At 44.4% G+C, this 24,842-nt stretch overlaps 1 protein-coding gene across 1 annotated transcript in view; it reads right to left on the bottom strand.

The window, feature by feature from the left end:
* The window catches only part of LARGE1 (LARGE xylosyl- and glucuronyltransferase 1), a 377,994-nt gene that overhangs the window by 39,352 nt on the left and 313,800 nt on the right, over positions 1-24,842 (bottom strand). Inside the window, exons 8-10 of the mRNA XM_054032553.1 lie at positions 23,951-24,063; positions 22,516-22,641; positions 11,400-11,555 (exon numbers count right to left, since the gene is read on the bottom strand). Of these exons, the coding sequence (XP_053888528.1) occupies positions 11,400-11,555; positions 22,516-22,641; positions 23,951-24,063 (395 nt within the window). The remainder of the gene's footprint in view (positions 1-11,399; positions 11,556-22,515; positions 22,642-23,950; positions 24,064-24,842) is intronic.

Below are 24,842 nucleotides of genomic sequence, written 5' to 3'. Positions count from 1 at the left end.
TGTTCTATGTAAAGTAAATAAGGTTTTTAAAATGTTTAAGGAGCTTCATTTAAAATTAAATTAAAATGCAGAGCCCCCCGGACCAGTGGCCAAGACCCGGGCAGTGTGAGTGCCACTGAAAATCAGCTGTTATACATCCATGAAAAGCACAGGTTATAATGGGAATACTGACAGATCTATGCAAACATCCCCTCATTTGAACATATGCATCACAAAAAAGAAGATCTTAATACCTGCTACTGTTGAAAAAAGTTGGTATCTCCATTATACATATAACAATTATCTTATTATAGCACAGCTTCCTTCCCTTAGAATGACAGCATGTATTTCCCAGTTGGGAATATCTGATTAATATAATATTCTTCCTTCCCACAAAATCTTTTTCTCTAAGGCTGCTGGCCACTGACCATGTAGGGAATACTACCTCTAGAGAAGAATCCTACGGTTTAAAAGTCATGTTCTTTTCACCCTGTGTATAGTAGCTATTCTCTGGAGAGAATCTGTGGTTGGAGGCAGCAAGTGCTTTCATTAGCATCTGCATGTTACATGTCTCAGAAATGAAAATGGCAGCGAGCTGAGAGAGTGTGAGATGCAAGACCCAAAACAAAGAGACAGACAGATCCAAAAATAAAATGCATTTGCTAAATTACTTCTCTGGGCAGCCAGCTGTGGCATGTGAGCTGACTTCAGCTTGGGGAAAGTGGCCTTGGAGGCAGGGCTGGACTGACAGGCACAAGCAGCCCAGGCAGTATCTTTTAAGCAGCTCACTGAATTCTACCATAAATCCCCATAATTTACCAGAACTAGTTGTCTATATATTTATACCACATGGGTGTTGCTTACTATCTGTGTGATAAAGGGTGGAATCAGGATAAATTGCACATACCATGGACCTCTGACTGCCAAACCCATGCTCTGTCCACTAATTCATCTTCCTAGGACCGTTTCAAATCTCTGAGCAGCTGCAAAGAGATGTTTTTCTTAAACTGACATGCCACAGAAATCATAGAATAGCAGGGTTGGAAGGGACCTCAGGAGGTCATCTAGTCCAACCCCCTGCTCAAAGCCGCACCAATTCCCAACTAAATCATCCCAGCCAGGGCTTTGTCAAGCCTGACCTTAAAAACCTCTAAGGAAGGAGATTCCACCACCTCCCTAGGTAACCCATTCCAGTGCTTCACCACCCTCCTAGGGAAAAAGTTTTTCCTAATATCCAACCTAAACCTCCCCCACTGCAACTTGAGACCATTACTCTTTGTTCTGTCATCAGGTACCACTGAGAACAGTCTAGATCCATCCTCTTTGGAACCCCCTTTCAGGTAGTTGAAAGCAGCTATCAAATCCCCCCTCATTCTTCTCTTCTGCAGACTAAACAATCCCAGTTCCCTCAGCCTCTCCTCATAAGTCATGTGCTCCAGCCCCCTAATCATTTTTGTTGCTCTCCGAGTGGACTCTTTCCAATTTTTCCACATCCTTCTTGTAGTGTGGGGACCAAAACTGGACACAGTACTCCAGATGAGGTCTCACCAATGTCAAATAGAGGGGAATGATCACGTCCCTCAATCTGCTGGCAATGCCCCTACTTATACAGCCCAAAATGCCGTTAGCCTTCTTGGCAACATGGGCACACTGTTGACTCATATCCAGCTTCTCGTCCACATTTTCTGCAGAACTGCTTCCTAGCCATTCGGTCCCTAGTCTGTAACAGTGAATGGGATTCTTCCGTCCTAAGTGCAGGACTCTGCACTTGTCCTTGTTGAACCTCATCAGGTTTCTTTTGGCCCAATCCTCTAATTTGTTTAGGTCCCTCTGTATCCTATCCCTACCCTCCAGAGTATCTATCACTCCTCCCAGTTTAGTGTCATCTGCAAACTTCCTGCAAGTGCAGTCCACGCCATCCTCCAGATCATTAATGAAGATATTGAACAAAACCGGCCCCAGGACTGACCCTTGGGGCACTCCGCTTGAAACCGTCTGTCAAAAACATGCTTCAAAAATATGTGGGATTTCCCCCAAAATGATACCGGTCCAACATCTAGGACTGCCCATATTCCATCTGGGATTAGGGACATTTTAAACTCCAATATTTCATGACCATTCCAACTAGAAACATCTGCTGTATCACAGTGGAGAGGAGGAAAACCAGGTTTCCTAATAGTATATAACCTGTCTCACAAGGTTTAAAATAACACAGTTATGTAACAAAATTTTGAATCATTTTTAGAAATGTATTAATAATGTATTTTCTCTCCCTCTGTTTTCTGTACTTATATGACCTACCCCTTACCACAGTATCTGAGCACCTCACAATCTTTAGTGCATTCATCTTTACACCACACCTGTGAGGTAGGGCAGTGCAATTACCCCATTTTACACATGGGGAACTGAGACAGAGAGAGAGACTAAGGGACTTGCCTAAAGTCACATAGAGAATTTGTGGCAGAGAAGGGAACTGATCTTGGATCTAGCCCCCTAATTGCATATTCACTCCAAAGCATCTACACTTAAGATTCATAGTGCAAAGACTTTGCATTTGGCGAGATAGGACAAATAATATCAGCATGGGGGCAAACTGTCTGCCAGCCTTAAGTGGTGCAGCTTCATTAATTTCAATGCAGCTGCACCAATTTACACCCATAGACAACTTGACCCCTGGTGTTTAGCATTTAAAAAAATGTCTACATTAACTGCTCCCTGTAATGCAGCATAAACAAAATAGAAGATAGCGTGGGATGGCGAAAGCATTTACTTGCCCTTGTTTGCGATGATCTACATAATGCACTTCTGGCTTCTCCACTGATTAGTGATAAAGTCAGTCTAATCCCACATCAATTAAACCTTTATTCCTCCCACACCATCACAGATTTTGTATCTACACAATGGGCCAAATTATGCCTTCAATGAAACTGAGCTGTGATACGGACAAGGAGGAGGGTCCACTGCCTGAGCAGCAATGTCTGGAGTCATTGTACTGTATTAGAAGTAGCCAGTGTTCCCGCAGTGCAGTCATTCTGGCATGCAGGAGATGAGGCCATAGACTCACCCACACCCAACCCAGAACCACCTTCTCTGCAGCCATGATGTGGCCCTGCACTCTTACCAGAAATGCCACCTTTTCTGCAGCTGGGTAGTGCTGTTGGCAATGCCAGCTAGCGCAGCTCCACTGCTGGTAGCGATGGTGGGAGTACCAGTGTAGATAGGGCACCACCATTTTTACCACCATACAGTGCTTTTATTAGCGTTACCTCACTTACAACAGAACTAAGATTCTGTCATCATCTCTCTCCCCATGGAGAGATGAACAGGATGGCTGGGAGTAACAAGTAAAGATAAGAACAATGGCTACACAGATAGTGAGCTGTGACTGCAGCTTATTATGCTGATCATAATTGTATCATTGCTACCATGTGCTCTCCTTCTTCTGTTTCTTGTAGGGACCTGGGGTCCCTCTGTTTATACTTAGATTGAGGTCTTGTGGAAAAAACAGCATGTGATCGAGTCATTAAAGACTGTATCACAATGCATATGCACAAGGGGGCTGAATTAAGGTTGCACAGGCAACCTTAATCAGGGCATTCCATATTAAGTGCTTGACTTTGCAGCCTTAATAATGTTCTTTTTTGTGTATAATTTCCTAAAAGCAAACTGAAAAAAAACAGAAATTCCATCATCTGGCATCACATTGACACCCACAGGGCTCATCTGCAGGGTTGGAACCTTTAGAACTACTGCACAGACCTCTGACACTTGAGCTAATAGAGTAACGTATGAATAGCAAATTGTCCTTCATGTGGACCAGCACTAGAAGGGGGGGATGAGACAGATACTTTGCCAGAGGGTTTCACAGATATTTGCTGACAGCTTGGCAATGGTGAGAGTCATGAATCTTGGGTTCCATTCCAGACTCTGGAGAGGAGTGTGCTCCAAGGGTTACAGAGTCTTCTGCCCATTCCACACAAGCTTGACTGCTCTGCTACTTCCCTCCAACCTTTTTCTGCCCCTGTCCTGTTTCTTCCTCACCTCTGGCTTCTTTTCCCAGTCCCGTTATCATTATCTACCCAATCCCAATCTCCATTCCTCAGGCTTCTCATATCAGTCCCAATCTCCTTGCCTAGCCACTCCTACTCTCCCTCTCTGGGCTTGCTGTCCGAGTTCTAATCTACCCCTCTCACTCCTGGTTCCAGAATTCTTGCCCAGCCAGTCCCAGTCCCCACTTTCCTGCTCCAATTTGTCCTCAGTTTCCTTGGCCAGCAAGTACCAGGTCTCATCTATTGGCTCTTTTTTAAGTTTGTCTCCCCTGTCCTCCACACACACTGGCTTCCAGTCCTAATCTCCCTCCCCCTGGCTTCTCATCCAGTCTCATTCGTTTCCCCACTCACTTCCCAACCCCTTGTCCCAGTCTCTTTGCTCAAACAGTCCCAATTCTCCCCCCACATCCCAGACCCTCTATCAGATGTGTCTTTTCTCCCCAACCCTATTTCCCCTCACTGGTCCCTAGTCCCAGTCACCTTGCCCAACCAGCTCCAGACTCCCCTGCTCACTTCTCTGATTTCCTTCCCCCCAGCACCCAGTCCCTGTCTCTCTCTGACCTCCAGGCTCCCTGCTGTCATTTCTCAGTGCCTGGCCCCACTCCAGTCTGGAGTAGCTAGGAGCAGCAATTACAATTGTGACTGTAGCCCTGGGCTGGAGCATGCTCAGTCGCTCTGTGGGGATGGTAGATGCACAGTTTGGTCAGGGCTAGGAGCTGTGAGACGCTCCAGCACACTGAGGAGAATCATCAGGGATTTGACTTTGGAAACTATGGCAAGTCTCTACTCAAAGGCTTATAACTTGGCAAAATTTGTACTGATTTTCATGGAGATGGCAAAAGGCACATCCCTGAGGCAAAGGCTATAATTTCAAGTCCTTGCTTCCATGCAGGGTGCCTCAAAGAAAATGTCACCAGACTTTTTACCATGGATAAAACAACGTATTTTTCCATAGCCTGTTCTCAGAAATGTCTGAATTGTATTGGTTGAAATTTTCCAAAAATATCAGTCTGAGGCAGACAACTGGCATGGAAAATTTCGGCCCAAACAGTTAAAGTTTGGCAAAATTATAAGCAAAGAAAACAGGGTCTTACAAAGGGAAATGTCGGGCAACGTTAATCAGAGGAGGTAGTACCAGCCCCATGTATAATAATAACAACTGTGGCCAATGAACAGACAAGGATTCAGCTGGGGAAGACCAAGGTTTCCCACCTCAAATAACTTATGGTTTATGGGGAAAAAACTCCATCATGACAAATCTTACACCCCAATCTTTCCATTAGTGCAAATACTTGTTCCCATGCTGGAGTGCTGCACAAGCACAGGGTTTTTTCTGCATCGATCGGATTATAAGATTGGGGCCCTTTTGTCTGGCTTGAAAGCTGTCTTGTCAGTTTATTTTTAGACATATTTAATTTTTTAAGAAGAAAGCTAACATTAGGTGGGGCATGGCTTGCAACAGTCACCAGTTCCTCTGACGGAAATTATAACAATGCATGCAGAGGTCATCGGTACTAGTTAAAATCTTTACATCTCCAACTTGGTAAAAACAGTCCCTTCTCAGCGAGGGCTAGTTACAGTGGTTTACATCTGGTGTGTTGCTGTTGTGGAACAAGGGCCAAAAAGAAAATAGTTTGAAAAAGTGCTGCTGTGTTTTTCTTTTACTTTTTGGGAAATTCTTTTAGAAGGGCCTCATCCAAAGCCCACGGAAATCAATGGGAGTCTTCCCATGAATCTCAATGGGCTTTGGATCAGGCCCCGAGTCTCATATATATGGGTTGTCCCATTGCATCTCAAGCTTAAGAAGAAGAAAAAAAATCCCCCTTTGGCAGGGACTCCTCATGAGAAATTGTCTGCAGAAAGGAGCTTTTATGGGACAGTGTAAAGGTTCAGTCTTTGTGTCCGTGTGCCAAACTCAGGCTCAGAGTGGATATTATAGCCTTAGCTATGGAGTCACATTCAAACACTAAACATACTGCTCAAGTATTTGAGGCTTTACAAGTAGGTCCTTTAGTATGAAATGCTGGACATGAATGTTATAAGCAAGAGAAAACTCATAACTACGAGATTATTGTGAGCTTTGCCTTTATGGGTTTCCCTGAAAACTTGCTTCTTGCATTAAAAGAAAAGAGGGTGGGGGGGCAGGCAGACATGGAAAAGAGCATGAAACAAGTGGGACAAAAAGAAGAACAGGAGTACTTGTGGCACCTTAGAGACTAACAAATTTATTAGAGCATAAGCTTTCGTGGACTACAGCCCACTTCTTCGGATGCATATAGAATGGAACATATATACCTCCTCAATATATGTTCCATTCTATATGCATCCGAAGAAGTGGGCTGTAGTCCACGAAAGCTTATGCTCTAATAAATTTGTTAGTCTCTAAGGTGCCACAAGTACTCCTGTTCTTCTTTTTGCGGATACAGACTAACACGGCTGCTACTCTGAAAAGTGGGACAAAGTGACTAAGGGCCTGATTCAAAGCCCAGTGAAGTCAATGGAAGCCTTTCCAGTATGCTTAGGCTCAGATCTTAACTTCCCATCCACATGTTGCATGAAGGGAAGGGTAGTGATACGTCACAAATCAGTACAGGAGAGCATTTTCACTCTGATTTTTCTTTTAGTGCCCATGAAAACAAAAGGGGCTGATGGCACCGGCTCCACTGCAAGCATAGTATGGTCAGCTCCTTCCAATGACCTCCAGCTGTTCCTCTATAGACTTGGCAAGGAGCTCTGATAATTTGCTTCATTTCTGACCAGCAGCCATCCATTCTATTCCAGCATTGCGCCCCCTTCATCCCCACTGTGGGAACTGGGCCAGACCCTCAAACATCATTTGCTGTGCTGTCAGTTGTACTAAGGGAAATGAAAGATCCTTTGATTCAAGGAACTCTCTTCATTTGTGTGTGTGGAAAGAATAAGAGGAAGAACAATGGAGCAAGGCAATGACTGAATATTCTAATTCAAGCATTTTCATCCTGGAACTTGTAATCATGTCAATGCAGCAGCAGCAGCCACCAATGAACATTTCCACCATCTCAGCTCCAAAGTCCAACGAGCCAGCTTTTTCCTTTTCTCTCTTTGAAAATCACCACCATCTGTGCACTTGTCACAGCTAAAACAGCCTCTTCCTGCTAGAGGATCCGTCTCTAACTTAATTCAAAAATGTTAAACCTTTCTCTCTTGTTGCGAACCAAGATGACAACTGACATTTGCCAATGAACCAGGTGATGGTAACTTCACAGGGTTTCCTTTGCTACGGTTGCCATGTTAGGCAGACTGGCTTTAGAGATGGAAGACCATAACCAACACACAAGGAATTTCTTCTGACGTTAGGATGTGGGCTCACCTGTACATGATGCCCAAAAGCTATGAGCACTGTAGTCACACTCTATGCTGCACTGAGAGGAAGTTAAAGCTGTCACTGCATGTGTTGTGTGATTCCAATAAAAAATGTATCAGCTCTGTTTGCAACTGGCAGCAGATTGACAGCACAGCAGCTATACATGGAAAGAAGGCTCATACATAGTAGCATGCACAGATGCGCATCATTTTTTCTCAGTGCAATACACTGATCACTGTGGCCTATACCAGTGGTTCCCAGCCTCTGGTATCCTTACCAGTAGTTATACTTCTGGCTTTTGGGCCTGGTATTCTAGGTTCCAGCTCCCAGCCATAATGATGAACCTGCATGGTACGTCCCATTGCCCAGCTCCCCTTCATGTTCACAGTTTCTAACCCACAGTGGAGCTTTTACTGCTTGAAACTCCAGACTCATAACACCCCTGCTGTTTGGTGCAGCCCAAGTGCCATTACTGATTAGAAAAGACTACTAAATACAGGGTCCCTGGGGCACATCACTTCCATGTGTGGCCCCCTGGGTCTTTTAATAAACACTTTAAAAAAGAGGAAAAAATATGAGTTAATTTACCTGCACATAGATAGAGATATAGGAGCAGATTATCATTTAAACTAAGGCAGTGTAAAGGGGCCTTACAGTGGGAATAAATGTAATTACATCCTTTTAAAGGCCATCTTTATAATCATCTTGACACTGTCAGAGGGCTGTAAATAGGCCTTAGTGTAACTGGGAATAGTGTATAAACTACTGAACTTAATTATATATTTTACAGATATTTACATTCCAAACAAGATACTAAATACATCACCATTACAAGTATTAAATTACAGTACTGTAATAACCAGCATATTGGATTGAGGCCTTAGGGGTGGCATCTGATAAAGCCAGATTGTGAATGACAGACACAACAAGCCACGGCTCTTGTAAATGATCACAAGTAGGGTTCAGGGGATTAGTGATCATCTAGCTCTCTCTACTCTTAAAACAGTCTAGTGTCATGGCAGATGTACCTGCTTACTCAGTTACCTACCACAATCTACATACCAGCTACAAACTCAGTAAAATGTGCAATTTTAAGCTTTCTGAACTGCCAGTTTCAGCACCCAAAATGTACATTTTTCTCTGTACTCTACCAACACAATCTCTGGAATAAATCAGTTTACCAAGGTATTACAGAGGACAGGGAGATACAATGACAAGCACCTGGCTGCACATAAAGCCTTCTAATCCACTAGGAGTATCATCATCTCAGCACAATTCCATCCCCCAGCCTTATTTAAGCAATAAAACATGGCAAGGGGTTGTGAATCATGCTGGGATAATGCCATATTGAACCACATGTGCAGTGTGAGTCCTAGGAGCAGCATCAAAATGCACATTTGACATATATGCTTGCTTTGCCATGCCATACCACCTTTATAAAATCAGATACCATTAAATCAAACAGATTCAAGACATTGCATCTGACAAACTGTCTATATGGGGGGAGGGATAGCTCAGTGGTTTGAGCATTGGCCTGCTAAACCCAGGGTTATGAGTTCAGTCCTTGAGAGGGCCATCTGGGGAAAATCAGTATTTGGTCCTGCTAGTGAAGGCAGGGGGCTGGACTCCCTTCCAGTTCTAGGAGATAGGATATCTTTATTTATTTATAAAATATGTCTCTTACTATGTGCCCCTTGTTTTGTTTTTTAACCTTCTCTCCCTTTTTATATCCTCCATTTTCCCTTCAATATTTTGATGCCTCTGTTCTTCAGCCTTTCAGTGACCTTTTAACATTTTTCAGTTCATTTTATTCTCTAAAAGTCTCGCTGTCAAAGAGGTTTTTCCTCTTCTGATTTGACCTTTCCCCTCCACATCTATTTTTGCCTTCTCTGTTTCTTCTCTTCTCTGTTTCAGCCTCTCTCCGCCACTATTTATCCATTTCTCACCACTTTCTTTGATTCCCTATCCTCCCCAAATGCAGGTGAGATGATAACTCTGGGTAACAGCCAGGCCTTTGGCTGTACAGCATATACACATCTAGAAGTGCTGTAGTTGAGAAACTATTGGTGGCATGTCCTATGGCTGACTTACCCACAGAGGCAATGGGAACACTCTCAGGTGTTAAAAATACTAAAGCCTGCTTCTTGTCTGTTGGTTAGTAATGTGTAAGTGGTACTGTTTTTGCTTTACTAACTTTCATATAGAGTATCTCAGGTATTTTACAAGATCCATTGTCCTTTTTTTAAAAATGCATCATAAAGGGTTACTACTTTTTGCTTCTATCTTTTCAAATTGTGTAGCTGAAATTGATATTTGGCTAGAACTCTTTTGTGGCTGCACTGCACAGAAAGTTCATGTATCTATCTATATGTAAAGGCTTTCTTCAACTTTTAAAAAAAATTGTTACCACACCCATGTCCACATTCCCTGTATATAAATGTCCTTGCAGTATTCAGAGGAGTCACTTAATCTGGCAGATTTGTCTTGTAAGCATTTTGCTGCTGTTTAGAACACTGCTACTGTAGTTTGCAGGGAAGGGGAAGGGCACATAGTTATTAAAGAAAGATACTGACAGATATGGTATTTTCCTGCAATATACTAGGCAAGCCTTGTTGAATTAAGTTTAAGTATCTTAGGCGTTCATTGTATTAAAAATGCAAGTGGTTATATATTTGCTGGATTGTGTGTGTAATGTCTCTAGGGGTAAGACATGACTAATGAAGACCCTGGGAAATACTATGAGCCTCACAATCTATTTGAAACAATGTGCCAGAAAAGAATGAACTGTTATAGTTATGTGGCTTTCTTAGGAAATCTCTAGGGGGAGGTGTATGCAAATGTTAGCCCCGCAGTTATGTAACAACTCAGCCTTTTGAAGCTTTGCCCTGAGGAGGGGGGACCTTTGTCTGCTGATCACCTGTTACATAAGGACAAGATCAGAGGTCCAGGTGGTATAAAGGAGAAACTCACAGATTCATGTCAGTGCTGAGCCAAGGTGGTTATGAACTTGTAAGCACAGAAAAAAATCCTGGTGGAGTTTGAGGGACTGACTCCTGCCACATTCTTTGTTGGAGTTGGGGTGATCTCTGGTAAGCTTATCAGCATGCATGTAGCTTCTTGTATTGTTTTCAATATGTTTTCTCTGTTATGCTCTTATCTTAAGAATAAATGTGCTTGCTTAGAAAGGGCTGTGTGATAACTTACATCTTTGGACAATTATGCTGTTTATTACCACTGAGGGGAAAGCAAAGCAGGCCTGTTTAGGCAGTCTGACTTGCTGGGGAACTCACAGTATAGGCAGGGAGCTGTGTAGCCTGACAAAGCCCTGGTCAGGAGGGAAAGAGACATGGGTCTCTACCCAAAAGAGGTAACAGTTTGAAAGCCTAGAGTATTGTCATTGTTGGACCACAGAAGGGGAATACAGGGGCAGTTGCCCTGAACTGTGACAGAACCCTCCTGTAGTCTCACAGCATAATTGTACATTCATGGATTAACTCATTGTATACCATGCAGTATACATGTAAAAGGCAGATTTTTGACTTTCAAACCCAGCATTCTGGATGCTTTCATTTCTTCTTCATTATTTGCATTACGGAAACACCTAGTGGCTCCCCCTGACACCAGGGCCCCTCTGTGCTAGGCACTGTACAAACACATTGTAAGAGACAGTTCCTGCCCCCAGAGATCTTAGCCCTAAAGGTGGGATTGTCAAAAGTGCCTACTGGAGTCTGGAGCACCAGTCCCGTTGATTTTTAACTTGTGCTTCTAAATCTCTTAGAAACTTTTGACAATCCCACCCTAAATAAAAAAGGCAGCCAAAGATTGGGGAAAAGGCAGGATTATCATCCCCATTTTACTGACAGGAACTAGAGTAGAGTGAGAATGAATGATTTATCCCATGTTATGGGAACTGCAGGGAACTGCACCCACATTTCCTGAGTCCCAACCCAGTCTCTTAACCACAAACCAGCCTTCCAATCATCTGCATTGTCTCTGTGTTGAAAGAAACCCTCAGGCTTCCCACTTACATTTTCACTGTTGACGTCTGCCTCGCTGGGGCAGCCAAAGAGCTCCCGCCTCAGCAGGTTCCCATCGTACTCTAGAAATGTCAGGTAGAGGTTGCGGAAAAACTCCACATGCTTGTTTTTCACTCGCAGCTTCTTTGGTGAGTTCCAGTGAATCACCTGGTACGGAAAACAAAAAGGGAACAATCCTGTTGTCAGCATGGAGCCTTGCTCTAGCCATCACCTTTATACATCTTTAATATCCTCCCCTCTTCGCAAAAATATCCTTCCCTCTTTCTGCCTTTTCATTGGGAAGGTTTTGTGGTATATTCCATAAGTAATGGCATGCACGGGATAGAGTCTATGCTTTTTATATCTTCCATACAATGTATTGCATATATATGTGAGTGTATCATTAGACTTTGTGATGCAACCCCACATGCATGTTGGCGGGGCTGGAGTCATGGACCAGTTATGTTATAGATGTTGGTGAGGGGAGAAGGGTGATGGAGAAAAAGCTGAGGCTATAAAATTTGGTCTGGGATTTCCCAGTGACTGTCTCAGCTGATGACAATTATTCACTGTCTAGTGTCAGACAGCCTTTTCACTTACTGGGAATTAAAGAGAAAGATCCCCAAATTAATTTCTGCTTCTCTTTACCCACCCCTCTGCCCCTCCAAACAGACTGAATCTGATCCAAAAAGATGCATTAGCTGACAATGCTTCATGTAGGGTAACCATATTTCCCAAAGGGAAAACAGGACACCCCCAGCTGCTCACCTGAGCAGCCCCCACCTCCACGTGAGGCTGTTGCCAGCCACTGGAACCCTGCCGGCCACCTGCATGCTGGAATGCTGCCTCCTTGCCCCCTCCCCACCTGCGTGGGTTGGCATCTCCCCCCCCCACATTCCTCCACACCATACCCCAGTTTTTTGACAAAAGTGGGCATTTGTCCCATTGCTCTTGCCAACTGATCAAATCGGCAAAAGAAAACGGGACAAATGCCAATTTTGAAGAAAAAAAAAAAAAGTTGGGATGGCCGGGACAGGGCTTAAAAAAGGGACTGTCCTGTCCAAAATGGGACCTATGGTCACCTTAGCTTCATGTGAACTTGGCTGAACTTTGTTATGTTGCATGGCAACACTGTTTAACTCCAAGTGCCAGCAGGTATTTAGCCATTACTAGAGGGTGATGACTCCCTTACTGGCCTATGTTAAGGCCACTTCACACCGCTCTGTCAGCATAATTGAGAATAAAGCCCAAAGAAAACAGCAAGAGAGGAGCCAGAAGTGGCTTGCAGGAATGATTTCATTTTATGGAGGTTATATTTTAGCCATAAACATGAAAGCTTCGTAGTCAGTTTTTTTCTGTGACTTCCAAAGGGATTAACCCTCCTCCCCGTTTTGGGAGTACTTCCAGATGGGGATTTCTGGAGGTCCTGTGTACTCATTAAAGTAATGACATGAAGGCGTGGTGTCCCTCACAGTCGGCTGCAACAGACATCAGTGGGTGCCAACTGCTAACCTAGTAGTGGCTGCTGCATCTTTACACTGTAAACATTGTTCTAACAACCCTCTTTTCTGACATGGGAATCTTTATTCCTTCCCTGGCCATTGATATGGAACCAATCAAAGTTTCAGAGGACCAAATATGCTGTGATGTAAATTAAAGTTGGGAAAAATAAGATCACCTAAATCACTTTTTCCAATTAAAGAAACACTCCAAATAAAAATTATGAAGTATCTACATACTGTATGTATGATCCAGGGAGACCACTTGGAGCAAAGATATTGCTCTAAGAATTATTCTTAGGCAGTGTTGCTTTTTGTTGGTGTGCTTTTGTCTTTTTCTATATTCTCAGTGTCTAGTTTAACTCTGAAATAATATCCTCTATGGTATGCAATGAGAAGTGCACATGGTATAGAAACAAATGGGAGCTTTAACCAGTATTGCTGGGATCTAAAACAGATTGAAAGCCATACAAGATTTACTCCAACAAAAGAGGATCTTGAAGACTCCCTGCTTTAAAAGGGGCTTTATTGGTTTCATCCCATTGTGTTTAACTGCAGCAGAGGGCACTGCAAAAACCAAGTCTGAATCCTACCTCAGGAGAAGCTGACAAATACAATAACACAAACAAGGGACTGAAGGAAATCTAAGGGGCTGCTAAACAGTTTTAAAGGGTCCTAGCAGTTTTGTCAAACAGGCATGGAATGTGAATTGTTCATCTGCTGATAATTTGGACTGCTTTAGGATGAGATCAAAGAACAGAGAGACTGGAAAAGTGCAAGAAAAATGCCTACCAATGAAATCTTTTCTGTGCTTCTCCCACACTCAGGATGATTTCCTTCCTGCATTCCCCCGGGTATTGTGTCTCCTGCCTGAGCACCTCAAATCCTCATCTTGGGGATCTCTGAACCATGCAAACAGTTAATGAGAATAAACTAAATTTCAGTGTATAGGACTGGCTCCCTTCCCCACAGGGCGTTCCCATCATCACACACTACGTCACATTGCAGTAGAATTCTAGTGTCATGATGCCTCTATTCTACTATGTGGATGATGATGTCAAATCTAGACAAATGCAGATGCCAGCTCTGAGTCGCCATGCTGCTGCAATTGAAATGTTATTGTGTCTCCAAAAGCTGGGAAGTGTCAAGGACCTGGTAATCATGATCTGATCAGATTTGAAATGTGTGTCAAGATTCTGTATGTGTACAGATGTCAAGGCTGCCTGGAGTGAGCTGAAGAAAGATGAATGGAATTGATTACTGTCCAGAAAACTTGAATTTTTATCAGGAAGGACAAGCATATTTCAACTGGTCAGAGGACAGAAAGAAATGATGTAACCAAGTCAAGGACACTAGAAAAAGCACAAAACAGATCTACTAAAGGGGAGGGGTTATTTTAAAAAGGAGCGTAATTAATGAAAATCCCTGTAATACCTGAAAATACAAAAGGATAGCAAGCTTCACAAGGCACTCAGCATCTTAACCACCGGCATCAATTCCTAATATACACAGAAAACAATATGTTTTTTCTAAGAGCCAAACCCACAAATTCACCATGGACTCAGACTGAAGCTGGATTATTTCCATTTTGCGCACCATCACCAACAGCAGAGATTCTACATGCCAAAGATACCAGTGTAACCTTACATGGGTTGGAACACGCATCACTGAGGGCATACTATGAAGACAATAGGGTTGCATAGATATAGCTGAAGCCATAATGGGGCTATGAGAACCTTTGTTACTGTGGATGATGTATTATATGGTAACGACTCAGTCTGACTGTTAAGAGTTTAAGGATGATTTGGTGGATAGGGCATTTAGAAATTCAAAATAAATCTTTATGTGCAAGCTGAGAAAATCTGAACTGGAAATTAGGAAGAGACAATGAATGTAGAACCCAAAAACGTCATTTTTGCCATGCCCCTTTTCCAGGACTGAACCACACTTTAATATTGTATTCGTTTTCTTTTCTTTCTTTCTTTTAATTTCCTAGCATTTTAAAAGAAACTGTGAAAAGAGAGCGCTTCAGTTTCCAGGACTTTGAAGCTCTGCTGGTGTGGAAAAAAACCTTGCAGCTAGAGCATGTAAATTCCACTGCCTGGAACTGCTTGGTTAGACACCACATAAACACAGGTATCCTTGACCAAGGCCTCCTCAGAACTAAGGAAAATACACCTCTTAATCTTTATTTAGCAATTTACTTACTAAAAGATCAGATCTTAGAATTCCACACCTATTTAACACCTGATTAATCACCATTAAGCAACTTGGCACTATCTAAATTTCTACTAATACCATCCCACTTAATCAGCAGCCTTTATCACTCACTGAAATTAGGCTCAATCAGTTCCCTGGAATACATCCAAATATATTGTGCCCAGGTGAAGCAGAGTACATTGTAATGATAGTTTACCTTTATACCACATCTTTCGTCCCAAAGCACTTGACTTGTTATACACTTGGCACACCATGAAAATGCATTTAACTTTGAGACAGAAGACAGCAGAAAATGTTATACAGCAGTGGAGGAAGGATATGTAGCATAATGATGCAAGCACAAACTCCTACTCTTACAACCCTGGCTCTAACAGCCACACAGACATCAGAGCTGCAGTTTTTAAGGTCTGGCCTGAAAATTCACACAGTTAACTGCATGGAACTCAAGTATCAGAGGGGTAGCCGTGTTAGTCTGAATCTGTAAAAAGCAACAGAGGGTCCTGTGGCACCTTTAAGACTAACAGAAGTATTGGGAGCATAAGCTTTCGTGGGTAAGATGCATCTGAAGAAGTGAGGTTCTTACCCACGAAAGCTTATGCTCCCAATACTTCTGTTAGTCTTAAAGGTGCCACAGGACCCTCTGTTGCTTTTTGCATGGAACTCAGTTAACGACAAAGTTCTGAGCAACCTTTCCTAGGTTTCAAGTTGCTCCAAGCTGCATCATTTGCTCCAGGGAGACTCAATATTTCAAACCTGATGTTAAGAGCACACAGCCATACCCTCCAGCAGAACACTGTCTCTCTGGGTATCTTCTTAAGGCTTGTCTACATGGTGGGATAATGTGTTCTACCGGGATGTGATTCCTAAAGCATCACATCCATGCATCTAAAGAAGTGGGTTTTTTTACCCACAAAAGCTTATGCCCAAATAAATCTGTTAGTCTTTAAGGTGCCACCGGACTCCTCGTTGTTTTTGTGGATACAGACTAATACGGCTACCCCTCTGATACTAATTGCAACAGCCACCCAAAATCTGGGCCTCTCCAATTTAAAACAATAAAAATTGCTAAAGAAGATATAAATGCAACTTAGGGGGAAAATGCACAGAGAAAAATAATGATTAGAATCCTATGCGGTTGACAGGATATATGCAAGAGCTTCCTACACCTTCATAAAGCATGCTGACCACATTGTGCTTCCATTATTCAGGGCTGTGAACAGAGTGGCAGAGAAGTATATACATACTTGAATAGCAGCTAACTATGAAGCCTCCCTAAGTTTATTTGACATAATGTTGTATGTAATGATGACAAATCCTCAAATCCTACGGACTTTGAGACCAGATGGAATTAAACTGGTGTATTTTCAGCTTGACATGAAAAAATGCAGTTTCTTGTGACTTGAATAATACTAAGGCCTAGACCAGCTTTAGTCTGGAATTTAAATCTCTTCCAGTATTTCCTTTTTCACCATGACATCCTTCTTAATCCTCCACCACCAACTTTACAATTCATCTTTCTCTCTCCCCTGGAGGCCTCTACTACCTTATTCTTTACTCCAGTCTTATTCACCATGAAATACAGGATGTGCCAAATATATTGTGTTGTACCATTTATATCAAATGTCATGGAAACTGACTAATTTACAGATTTAAAATATATTTTTTCAAACTTGTGTTAAATATGTCCGCTGCACAGTTCATGTAAAGACCACGTTCTGACACAGCTCGCATTTTGCTAGAAACTTGAATCTCGCTAAATGCCATAATGCTAATCAACAAATTAAAAAACGCTCACAAAAATAAAGTAAAAAGCCCAATCCTGTGGTCCCACATTATGGATCAGTTCCTCAGCTTGTGCACATTGGCACAGCTTCACTGAAGTCAATGGAGCTATGCCTATCTACACCAGCTGAAGCACTGATGTGATAACTCATCAAAGATTTATGCCTATCTACACCAGCTGAAGCACTGATGTGATAACTCATCAAAGATTTATGCCTCTGATTTAATAAGATACTTAAGCTCAGGCCTGATTTTAGGTTTGTAAGCATGGGCGTAGTTTGGGGGCAGGTGCAAGGAGGGTATTGCCCCTCCCGCCCAAAACAGAGGCAAGGTGTGGGGGGATGTCACGTGGGGTCACATGCCACGCCCCCCCTCCACCCCAGCACATTTCTGCAAATGCTAAGTTGCCCTGCAGGGCTTGCTTTGCTTGGCCTGCCCGGGAGGGGGGCTCTGACCTTCCTACGCTGCGCCTCCTTCCCTGCACCCTCCCTGGCATGTTTCAGTTCAAGGGGAGCGTAGGAGCTGTTCTCCTGCACTTGGGTCGCTGCCTTGGCAGCTGGACACTGCCTCCTTGGTCCTAGTGCCTGCCTCTTTCCTGTACAACGGTGAGTGTCTGCGGTGGGGCCGGGGGAAGGAGGGTAGGTGGAAGAGAAAGGGATCTGATGGGGGGAAGCAAGAGCCTGGCACGTGGTATCCCCTTGACAGCAGCAGCAGCCCCTGCAGGGAGGCAGTCCCAGCAGCACCAGAGCAGTGACATCGCTGCAGCAGCTGGGGCTCCTCTGTAAAGCCAGCCCATCCCCCCCAGCACCGGCAGCCCAGGTACCCCTCAAGGCGGGGGGAGGGAGCCAGTGAGCCAAGGGGATTGGCTTCAGCATTCACATGCGTATGCATGCACGTGTGAGTGCTTTGCCTCCCTCCCCAAATATAGCAGTCAAACAACGCCTATGCTTGTAAGTACAACTGAAGCTGGAGGGACTAGTCATGGGTTTAAAATCAGGCAAGTACTAAAGTACCTTGCTGAGTCAGGGGCTAACCCCAGGGTGCCTGAATTATGAAGTAATGAAGTAAAGTAATGAATCTAAGGCTTCATTACTTTTTACAAAATATTACAATAATTTTAGTAGCATGCTATGAAATACAATAATAAATATTTGAGACTAAATGACATTAATCAACATAAATTTGGTAATCCACAATGGGTGTCTCAGATATTTCTGTGAATTAAAGTTCCATATACAATAGAATAATGTAAGATATAACATTTTTCCACAAGAGGGGCATTTTGACAGAATGCATCCTTTAAAAGCATTTTTGCTTCTGCTCCAAGATCTCTTTTTTTGTTCTGATCCTGGCAATCACTCTTATATATTGTTCTTACCAGAAGTATAAAGGAACCGGAATGTCCGCCAGCACTTTATAACAGAACAGAGTGCAGTGACACTATGAATCCCGGCTGCTTGGATCCTGCCTATACATGAACAGTAAAATGCCTATGGCCTGCATTAATTTTTCAACAACCCTCTAGATCACTCCACCTAGATTTGTGATATAACTCCATCAAAAAATCAGTTTTCCTCCATATAATTCTGAATAGCACTGGGTGAATAATTCACAACAAATAATGTAATTGATGATTTTCACCTCTTTTGTTCTTTGTGAATTGTCTACAAGCAGTTTATGATTTTCTAAAATTTGTTCTTTATTTTAAATTATTTACTGTATAAGTTTGGCAAATAATTATGATCTGTAGATTGCATGAGGAGTTTGTTGCAAATATCTGCTCTAGGAAATTCAAACTGTGTTAGTTACCTTTGACTGGACATGTAGGTCATATGCCATGATTCTGGTCCCTTTTTGGATGCATGTAACTTTTGGAATCAGGGATTACTTACATTTATGAATCCCAAATTTGCTGTTTCTATGAGCACTCCTACCAAAAAATTCGTTTGATTGAACATTCAGAGAGAACACACACAAAGATGGGCTCAGCCAAAATGAACTTGTTTGAACATTTGAAAAAAACAGTCAGAAAAATTGTTCGCAATATTCAAACAGTTCTAGCTGTGACTAGTCTGTACTGCCAATGCTTGCCTACTGCTGTCTAGGTAGGCTGTACTATACCAGACCTTGTAGAATAGTTTTCACTCTCCGGCCCCAGATGTGCTGCCTGCAACATTTGAATCTAGTATTTCAGAATTACAACTGCACAACTAATCTTAGTTCATCTGGATTTGTTTAAATCCATCCAACCTGTCTTGTAGTATGGAAACCACTACAGAACGAACTGACATTTTTTTATAATTCAGTTTAGAAATGTATTCTGATCCACAGAGGCAGACTAACATTCTCCATTTACGATGTAGCTATTATTGTTCTTTTCCTGCCTTGCTTCTATTTCTTCTCCTACCCTTCAAGAGTCAGTCTTAGGGGTCCTCCTGAGGCTTGTCTTCACTACAGGGGTAAGTCGACCTAAGTTACGCTATTCCAGCTATGTGAATAATGGAGCAGGAGCTTAGGTCGATGTACCCCAGTATCTTCACTGCGCTGCATCAACGGGAGACACTCTCCGGTTGACTTCCCTTACTCTTCTCGAAGAGCTGGAGTACCAGGGTCGACCGGAGAGCGCTCGGCCGTCAATTTAGCAGGTCTTCACTAGATTGGGGTGACCATATTTACCTAGGCGGCGTACGGGACACCTGGTAAAATTACTCATATTCAAGCAAGTTCAATGGCAATGAATCAGAACTATGCAGTACAAATGTTCAAATGAACATCAAGTTGACTGAGCCCCTGTTAAAAAGAAATGCTGAGGAGCTGGATTCTTTTTATTTACCTTCTTATCTTTAAGGCTTTAGGGTTCACATGGAGAGAGGTGACAAACACACGCTCCCGTACACCTCTCTCACACAGGGAGGGTGACTGACTGACCTGACCCTCCTTGCCCAGCGCTCTCCACCCTCCATGCCTGGCTGGGCCCCCAGGATGGACCTGCCTCTCCTGGTACCTGGCGCCGGGTCTTCCCGAGGCAACACGTGTGAGGGCACGCAGGGTCACGTGCCCCCCTTCTGCAGATTTCTGCCAGGGTTCACGCCAGAACGTGGCCACCAGCAGCCTTTTAGCACTGTCTACACGGGAGGGAAGGGATGGGAGCTGCTTCCAGCTGCAGGAGAGGGTGGGGGGAAGGAATGACCTGGCCTGTGTCCTTGCAGAGCTCATCTTCCCCACCTGCCAGCACCTCCCTTCTCCCTGTGGCTGGAATCAGCTTGTCCCTTCCTGCCCGCACAGTGTCGAAAGGCAGCTAACACCTCCAGGCTGCTGCTGGCCACCCACATAACCCAGCAGCTTCCTGTCCCCCAGCTACAGCGCGGGCAGGAAGGGATTAAACCAGTAGTGAGCAACCTGTGGCCCACGGGCCACATGCGCCCATGAGGGTAATCTGATTGTGGGCCGCAAGACATTTTGCTGACGTTGCCGTCCGCAGGCACGGCCCCTGCACCTCCAGTGGCCGCGTTTGCCATTCCCAGCATGCCGCAGGGATGTGATGGCCGCTGCTTCCCACAGCTCCCATAGACTGGGAACGGCGAACCGCGGCCACTGGGAGCTGCACGGAGCCGTGCCTGCGGATGGTCCACGTCAGCAAAATGTCTTGCGGCCCGCAATCAGATTACCTTCATGGGCCGCATCCAGTCTGCAGGCTGCAGGTTGCCCACCACTGGATTAAGCCCTAAGGACGCATTATGCACCAGGCCCCAGGGAACCTGACTGCAGGGGCTTCAGCAAACCCGGCCAGAGAGGTGGCTCAGCGGGGGAGGGTGCCTAGGGTATGGAGCAGCCCCGTGCTCCCTGGGGGCAGGACCCAGGATGGGGATGTGGGGTGAAAAGGGTGCTAAGCCCCTGCCCGGAGGGCTGCTGTGGAGCCTGCAGGGCCAGGGTGCAAACAGGCTGGAAATTGCTTCCCCCCACCACTCCAGAGCTCAGCTGAGGGGTGGAGAGGCTTCCCAGTGCTGTGCTGGGCTTTGACACATGCAGGGCTCGGCTCCTCCTGGCCAGCGCCCTGGGCCAGAGAGTCTTGGGCTTTCCCGTGGTGCCGGCCCAGCCAGAGGCAGTGAGGGAAGGAAGGTGCCTGCTGGCCAGGCTGTTGGTGAGCTGAACGCTCTGACCAGGGGCTGGTTCTCTGCACAGCGCTGGGAGCAGGACACGCCCTGCCGGGTCGGGGGAGGGGGAGATAGGGGTAGTGGGGCTGTGGGGGGGAGGGTTTGCAGGGGCAAAGCAGGGAGAGGACAGCAAGAGGGGGAGCACATAAAGGGTCGATGGGTGGGCAGCAGAGGTGACACGTAATCAGTCGCTGCCTGGCACCTGCCTGCACTTACCAGCCATCGCAGATCGAAGCGCGCAGCCAGTGCTGGCTGGAAATGGGACGGGAGGCAGGGCCCTGCTGGCTGAGAGCCGGTACACAGTGGGGGCTGCGCTGACGGATCAGCAGGGGGAGTGGCTGGCCTTGCGCACTGCATCTTCACCCCCCACCAGCCTTGCACATCCACCCCCATAGTTGGCCACTGGATCCTCCCACTCACCACTGGTGGGCGGGTGGCTGGCGACCAGGGATCTGGCCAGCACCAGGACCCACCAGTACTGATGTGGGGGAGACAGAAAATACGGGCCAATTTACTTGTTTTTAAGAAAAAGTTGGGACACCTGCAGGAGGGCTTAAATACAGGACTGTCCCTTTAAAAACGGGATAGCTGGTCGCCCTATCACTAGACCCAATAAATCGATCCCTGCTGCATCGATTGCAGCAGCGTCGATCTCCCTGTAGTGAAGTCACCTATCGATTTCCTCTTCTGCACTCTATTTCATCACAGTGAAAAATGTGTTGCTGAGTATTCTCTTGATATTGTAGCATTACTTTTATTGTGCTATATCCTGTTATCCTTACTTGGTTTCTACTCAGTCCTTACTCAGGGGAAGTCTTAGCGAAGTCAGTAGGAGTTTGCCAAAGTAAAGAGCTGGTAAAAGCTGAGTAAGAACTGCGTAATGTCCTTAGGATTTGGTCCCCCATACACCATAGAAAGAAAGAAATGTTGGTCCGGAGAGGAGGTCAAGAGTTCATCTAGTTAACCCTTCCTCCCTCCCTTCCCTCCCGTCCTCTCCTTCCCCCCCACCCTGCTGAGGAGACAGTTCAGTTCAGGGTTACACCATCCTTCCGCTCCTCTTTGTGAGACGCTCTATATCAAACAATTCTGTTTAAAATCTCTTGCAGCATGTTCAGAATATAAGGGTGATATCATTCCCTATTCAGGAGTAGTAAAGTACTGAAACAGCAGTGAGTGCTGCAGGTCAGGCTTAAGTACATTGGCAGAGACATAGTGTGTGTGGGTAAGGAGGCGGTGCAGCATCTGTCTGCATCCAGCCTAGCTCTGGGCAGTGTTATCCATCTTCCATTTTCACGATTACGAACATGCAGACCAAAACAAAAGCACATTTGTTCCCTCATCTTTTACGGCACAAAGAATGCACACAAGCCATCCCTTATGCTTCATCTCCCTGCCACTGTGGGAACTTCCATTTTATCTCCCAAAACACAAGCAAGATCCAAGTCACTGGGTTGCAGCTTCAGCTAAATATACCTTTAGGTCAGACACATCCCTGTAGCACTGTTCAGAACGTGTGTGGTCAGACAGCTGCACATTCCAGAAACATGGAAGCTGGTAGACAAGGAACGGGTTCTGTTTGATGACAGCATTGAAGATATCCTGGCAGACAAAAAGAGAAAAACAATCAGGTGCATCATTTCAGCAGAAAGATGATCAATCACATCTCTCCGAACTGACTCTCTTCAGTCCTTTGCTCAGAAAGCATGTGAGAGGGAGAATAGGGAATTATTACATTAAGCTGTCAGCTCTGCAAACCTAGCTTCACAATTCTGCATTGGTTAAAGGTGCTGGAACCCCAAGGGCCGACTTGCAGGTCTGAACTAGAGGAAAACAGACTCTTTGTCACACAGAATGCTAGCAGACTGCCCCTGGGTTTTCAAATCAAGTATTTTGTACCACTGGCAAAAAATTTTTTTTCCCCATCATGGGGAGTACTATGTGGCAGATGGTGAACTGCCTACTGTTCCTAAGTACAGCATCAGTTTTCAATAAAAGAAAGAAGAGTGATCCTGTCAGTTACTGTCCCTTACGATGAACTACCAGTAGGAGTATTAGTTATTATTTTATATTGCCCGCAAGTGCTCTAAGTGTTTCACAGAAAACACGTGAAACAGGGCTACAAAACAGCTTACAGTGTAAGTGCCACTATGATCTGCTCTTATGAAGTCATGCAGTGGGAGGAGGAAAATGATCTTTGTGCTTAAGGTACTAAAGTAAGTGTCCAGGCATCTGGGTTCAATTCCCACCTCTGCTACATGCTCTCCATGTGATTTTGGGCAAGTCACTTATGATCTGACTCAAAGGCTAATGAAATCAGTGGGAGTCTTTTCATAGACTTCAGTGGGCTTTGGATCAGCTCCTTAGTTTCTCCGGGCCTCAGTTCCCCATCAGTAAAATGGGGACAGTAATCCCGCCTCACTTAACAGGGGTACTGTAAGGATAAATACATTAATGTTTGTAAGATGCTCATATTCTGCAGCTATGCAGGCAACAGAAGTATCCAGAGACTGACAGAATCAAAATCACCATTTGCCAAAATGAAAATGACAAAAGCAGTAGCAAAAGCAACAATTTTTTCAAGCTTCAAAAGTCTGGAGTCTTTTAAAGAAAGAATGAAAGGCTAAAGTAAAGGCTATAAAAAAGAAAAAGACTCCAACTGTGTCCCTTTAAAAAGCATCTGTGCATCAGAGGTAAAAAATTCAGTCTGTAAATAGGAGTCTTGTGGATAAATCTCTATCCCCCACATTCAACAATTTCTTCAGAAGGACATGGCAATGAGTTCTGCCTGTTTAAGAGGATATGGCAGGACACCTACCTATCTACCTTCCTTCCTTCCTCTCTCCCTCCCCACCCCCAATCCAAGGAGCAATGTTTGTACCAGGTCTTCAAAACTGCCTGCCCAACCCACCTGGTCAGCCAATGAGGTTGACAGCATGCTCATTAACTCTCTTTCAGCTGTGAGTCTCCACATCTGCTCCCATTTCATCTTTCGCAACTTATCCAGAAGTAGCAGGATAACCCCTAAAGAGACAATGCAATGCAGGGAAAGAGAAGCCATAATGTAATGTGCAAAGCAAGGACCTCCATGCCTAAGTGCTGCATCATTGCAGTCAAAAGAAGAACATTTTGCAAAGACCAGAGTTGGAAGCTATTTCATCTGCCAACCCTGCTTTTGATTGAAATCAGGATAAATATATTCATGACATATTACTTACAGACATAAACTAGCTCTAATAAATAACAATTTTGAAGGAGAATGTATTATAATAATTATTATTAAAGTACTTCTCTTTTACAGTGGTGCCCAAAGGCTCCACTCAGGATTGTTACCTCATTGTGCTGGATGCCATACAAACACAATAAAATAAGACAATATCTGCCCCAGAAAGCCTACAACCTCAATAAGGACAAGACACAACAGGGAGTTATAGAATACCACGTGGATGCGGAAAAATGTGCTTGAAATGCAGAGGAAAAAGTGAGGGACAACGGACAAAAGAAATTTGGTTCATCTAGACCAGTGGTTCCCAAACTTTAACAACCTATAATAATAATGGAGATATCCCATCTCCTAGAACTGGAAGGAACCTTGATAGGTCATTGAGTCCAGCCCCCTGCCTTCACTAGCAGGACCAAGTACTGATTTTGCCCCAGATCCCTAAGTGGCCCCCTCAAGGATTGAACTGACAACCCTGGGTTTAGCAGGCCAATGCTGAAACCACTGAGCTATCCCTCCCCCCCATGGGATGCAACAATCGATCCCCGAATCGACGCTTGTACTCCACCAGCGCAGATAGGAG

The sequence above is a fragment of the Malaclemys terrapin genome, chromosome 1, assembly GCF_027887155.1.
Source record: "Malaclemys terrapin pileata isolate rMalTer1 chromosome 1, rMalTer1.hap1, whole genome shotgun sequence".
NCBI lineage: Eukaryota > Metazoa > Chordata > Testudines > Emydidae > Malaclemys > Malaclemys terrapin.
Note: the sequence above shows the minus strand (reverse complement) of the source record. Positions and strands in the feature narration are given on the sequence as shown.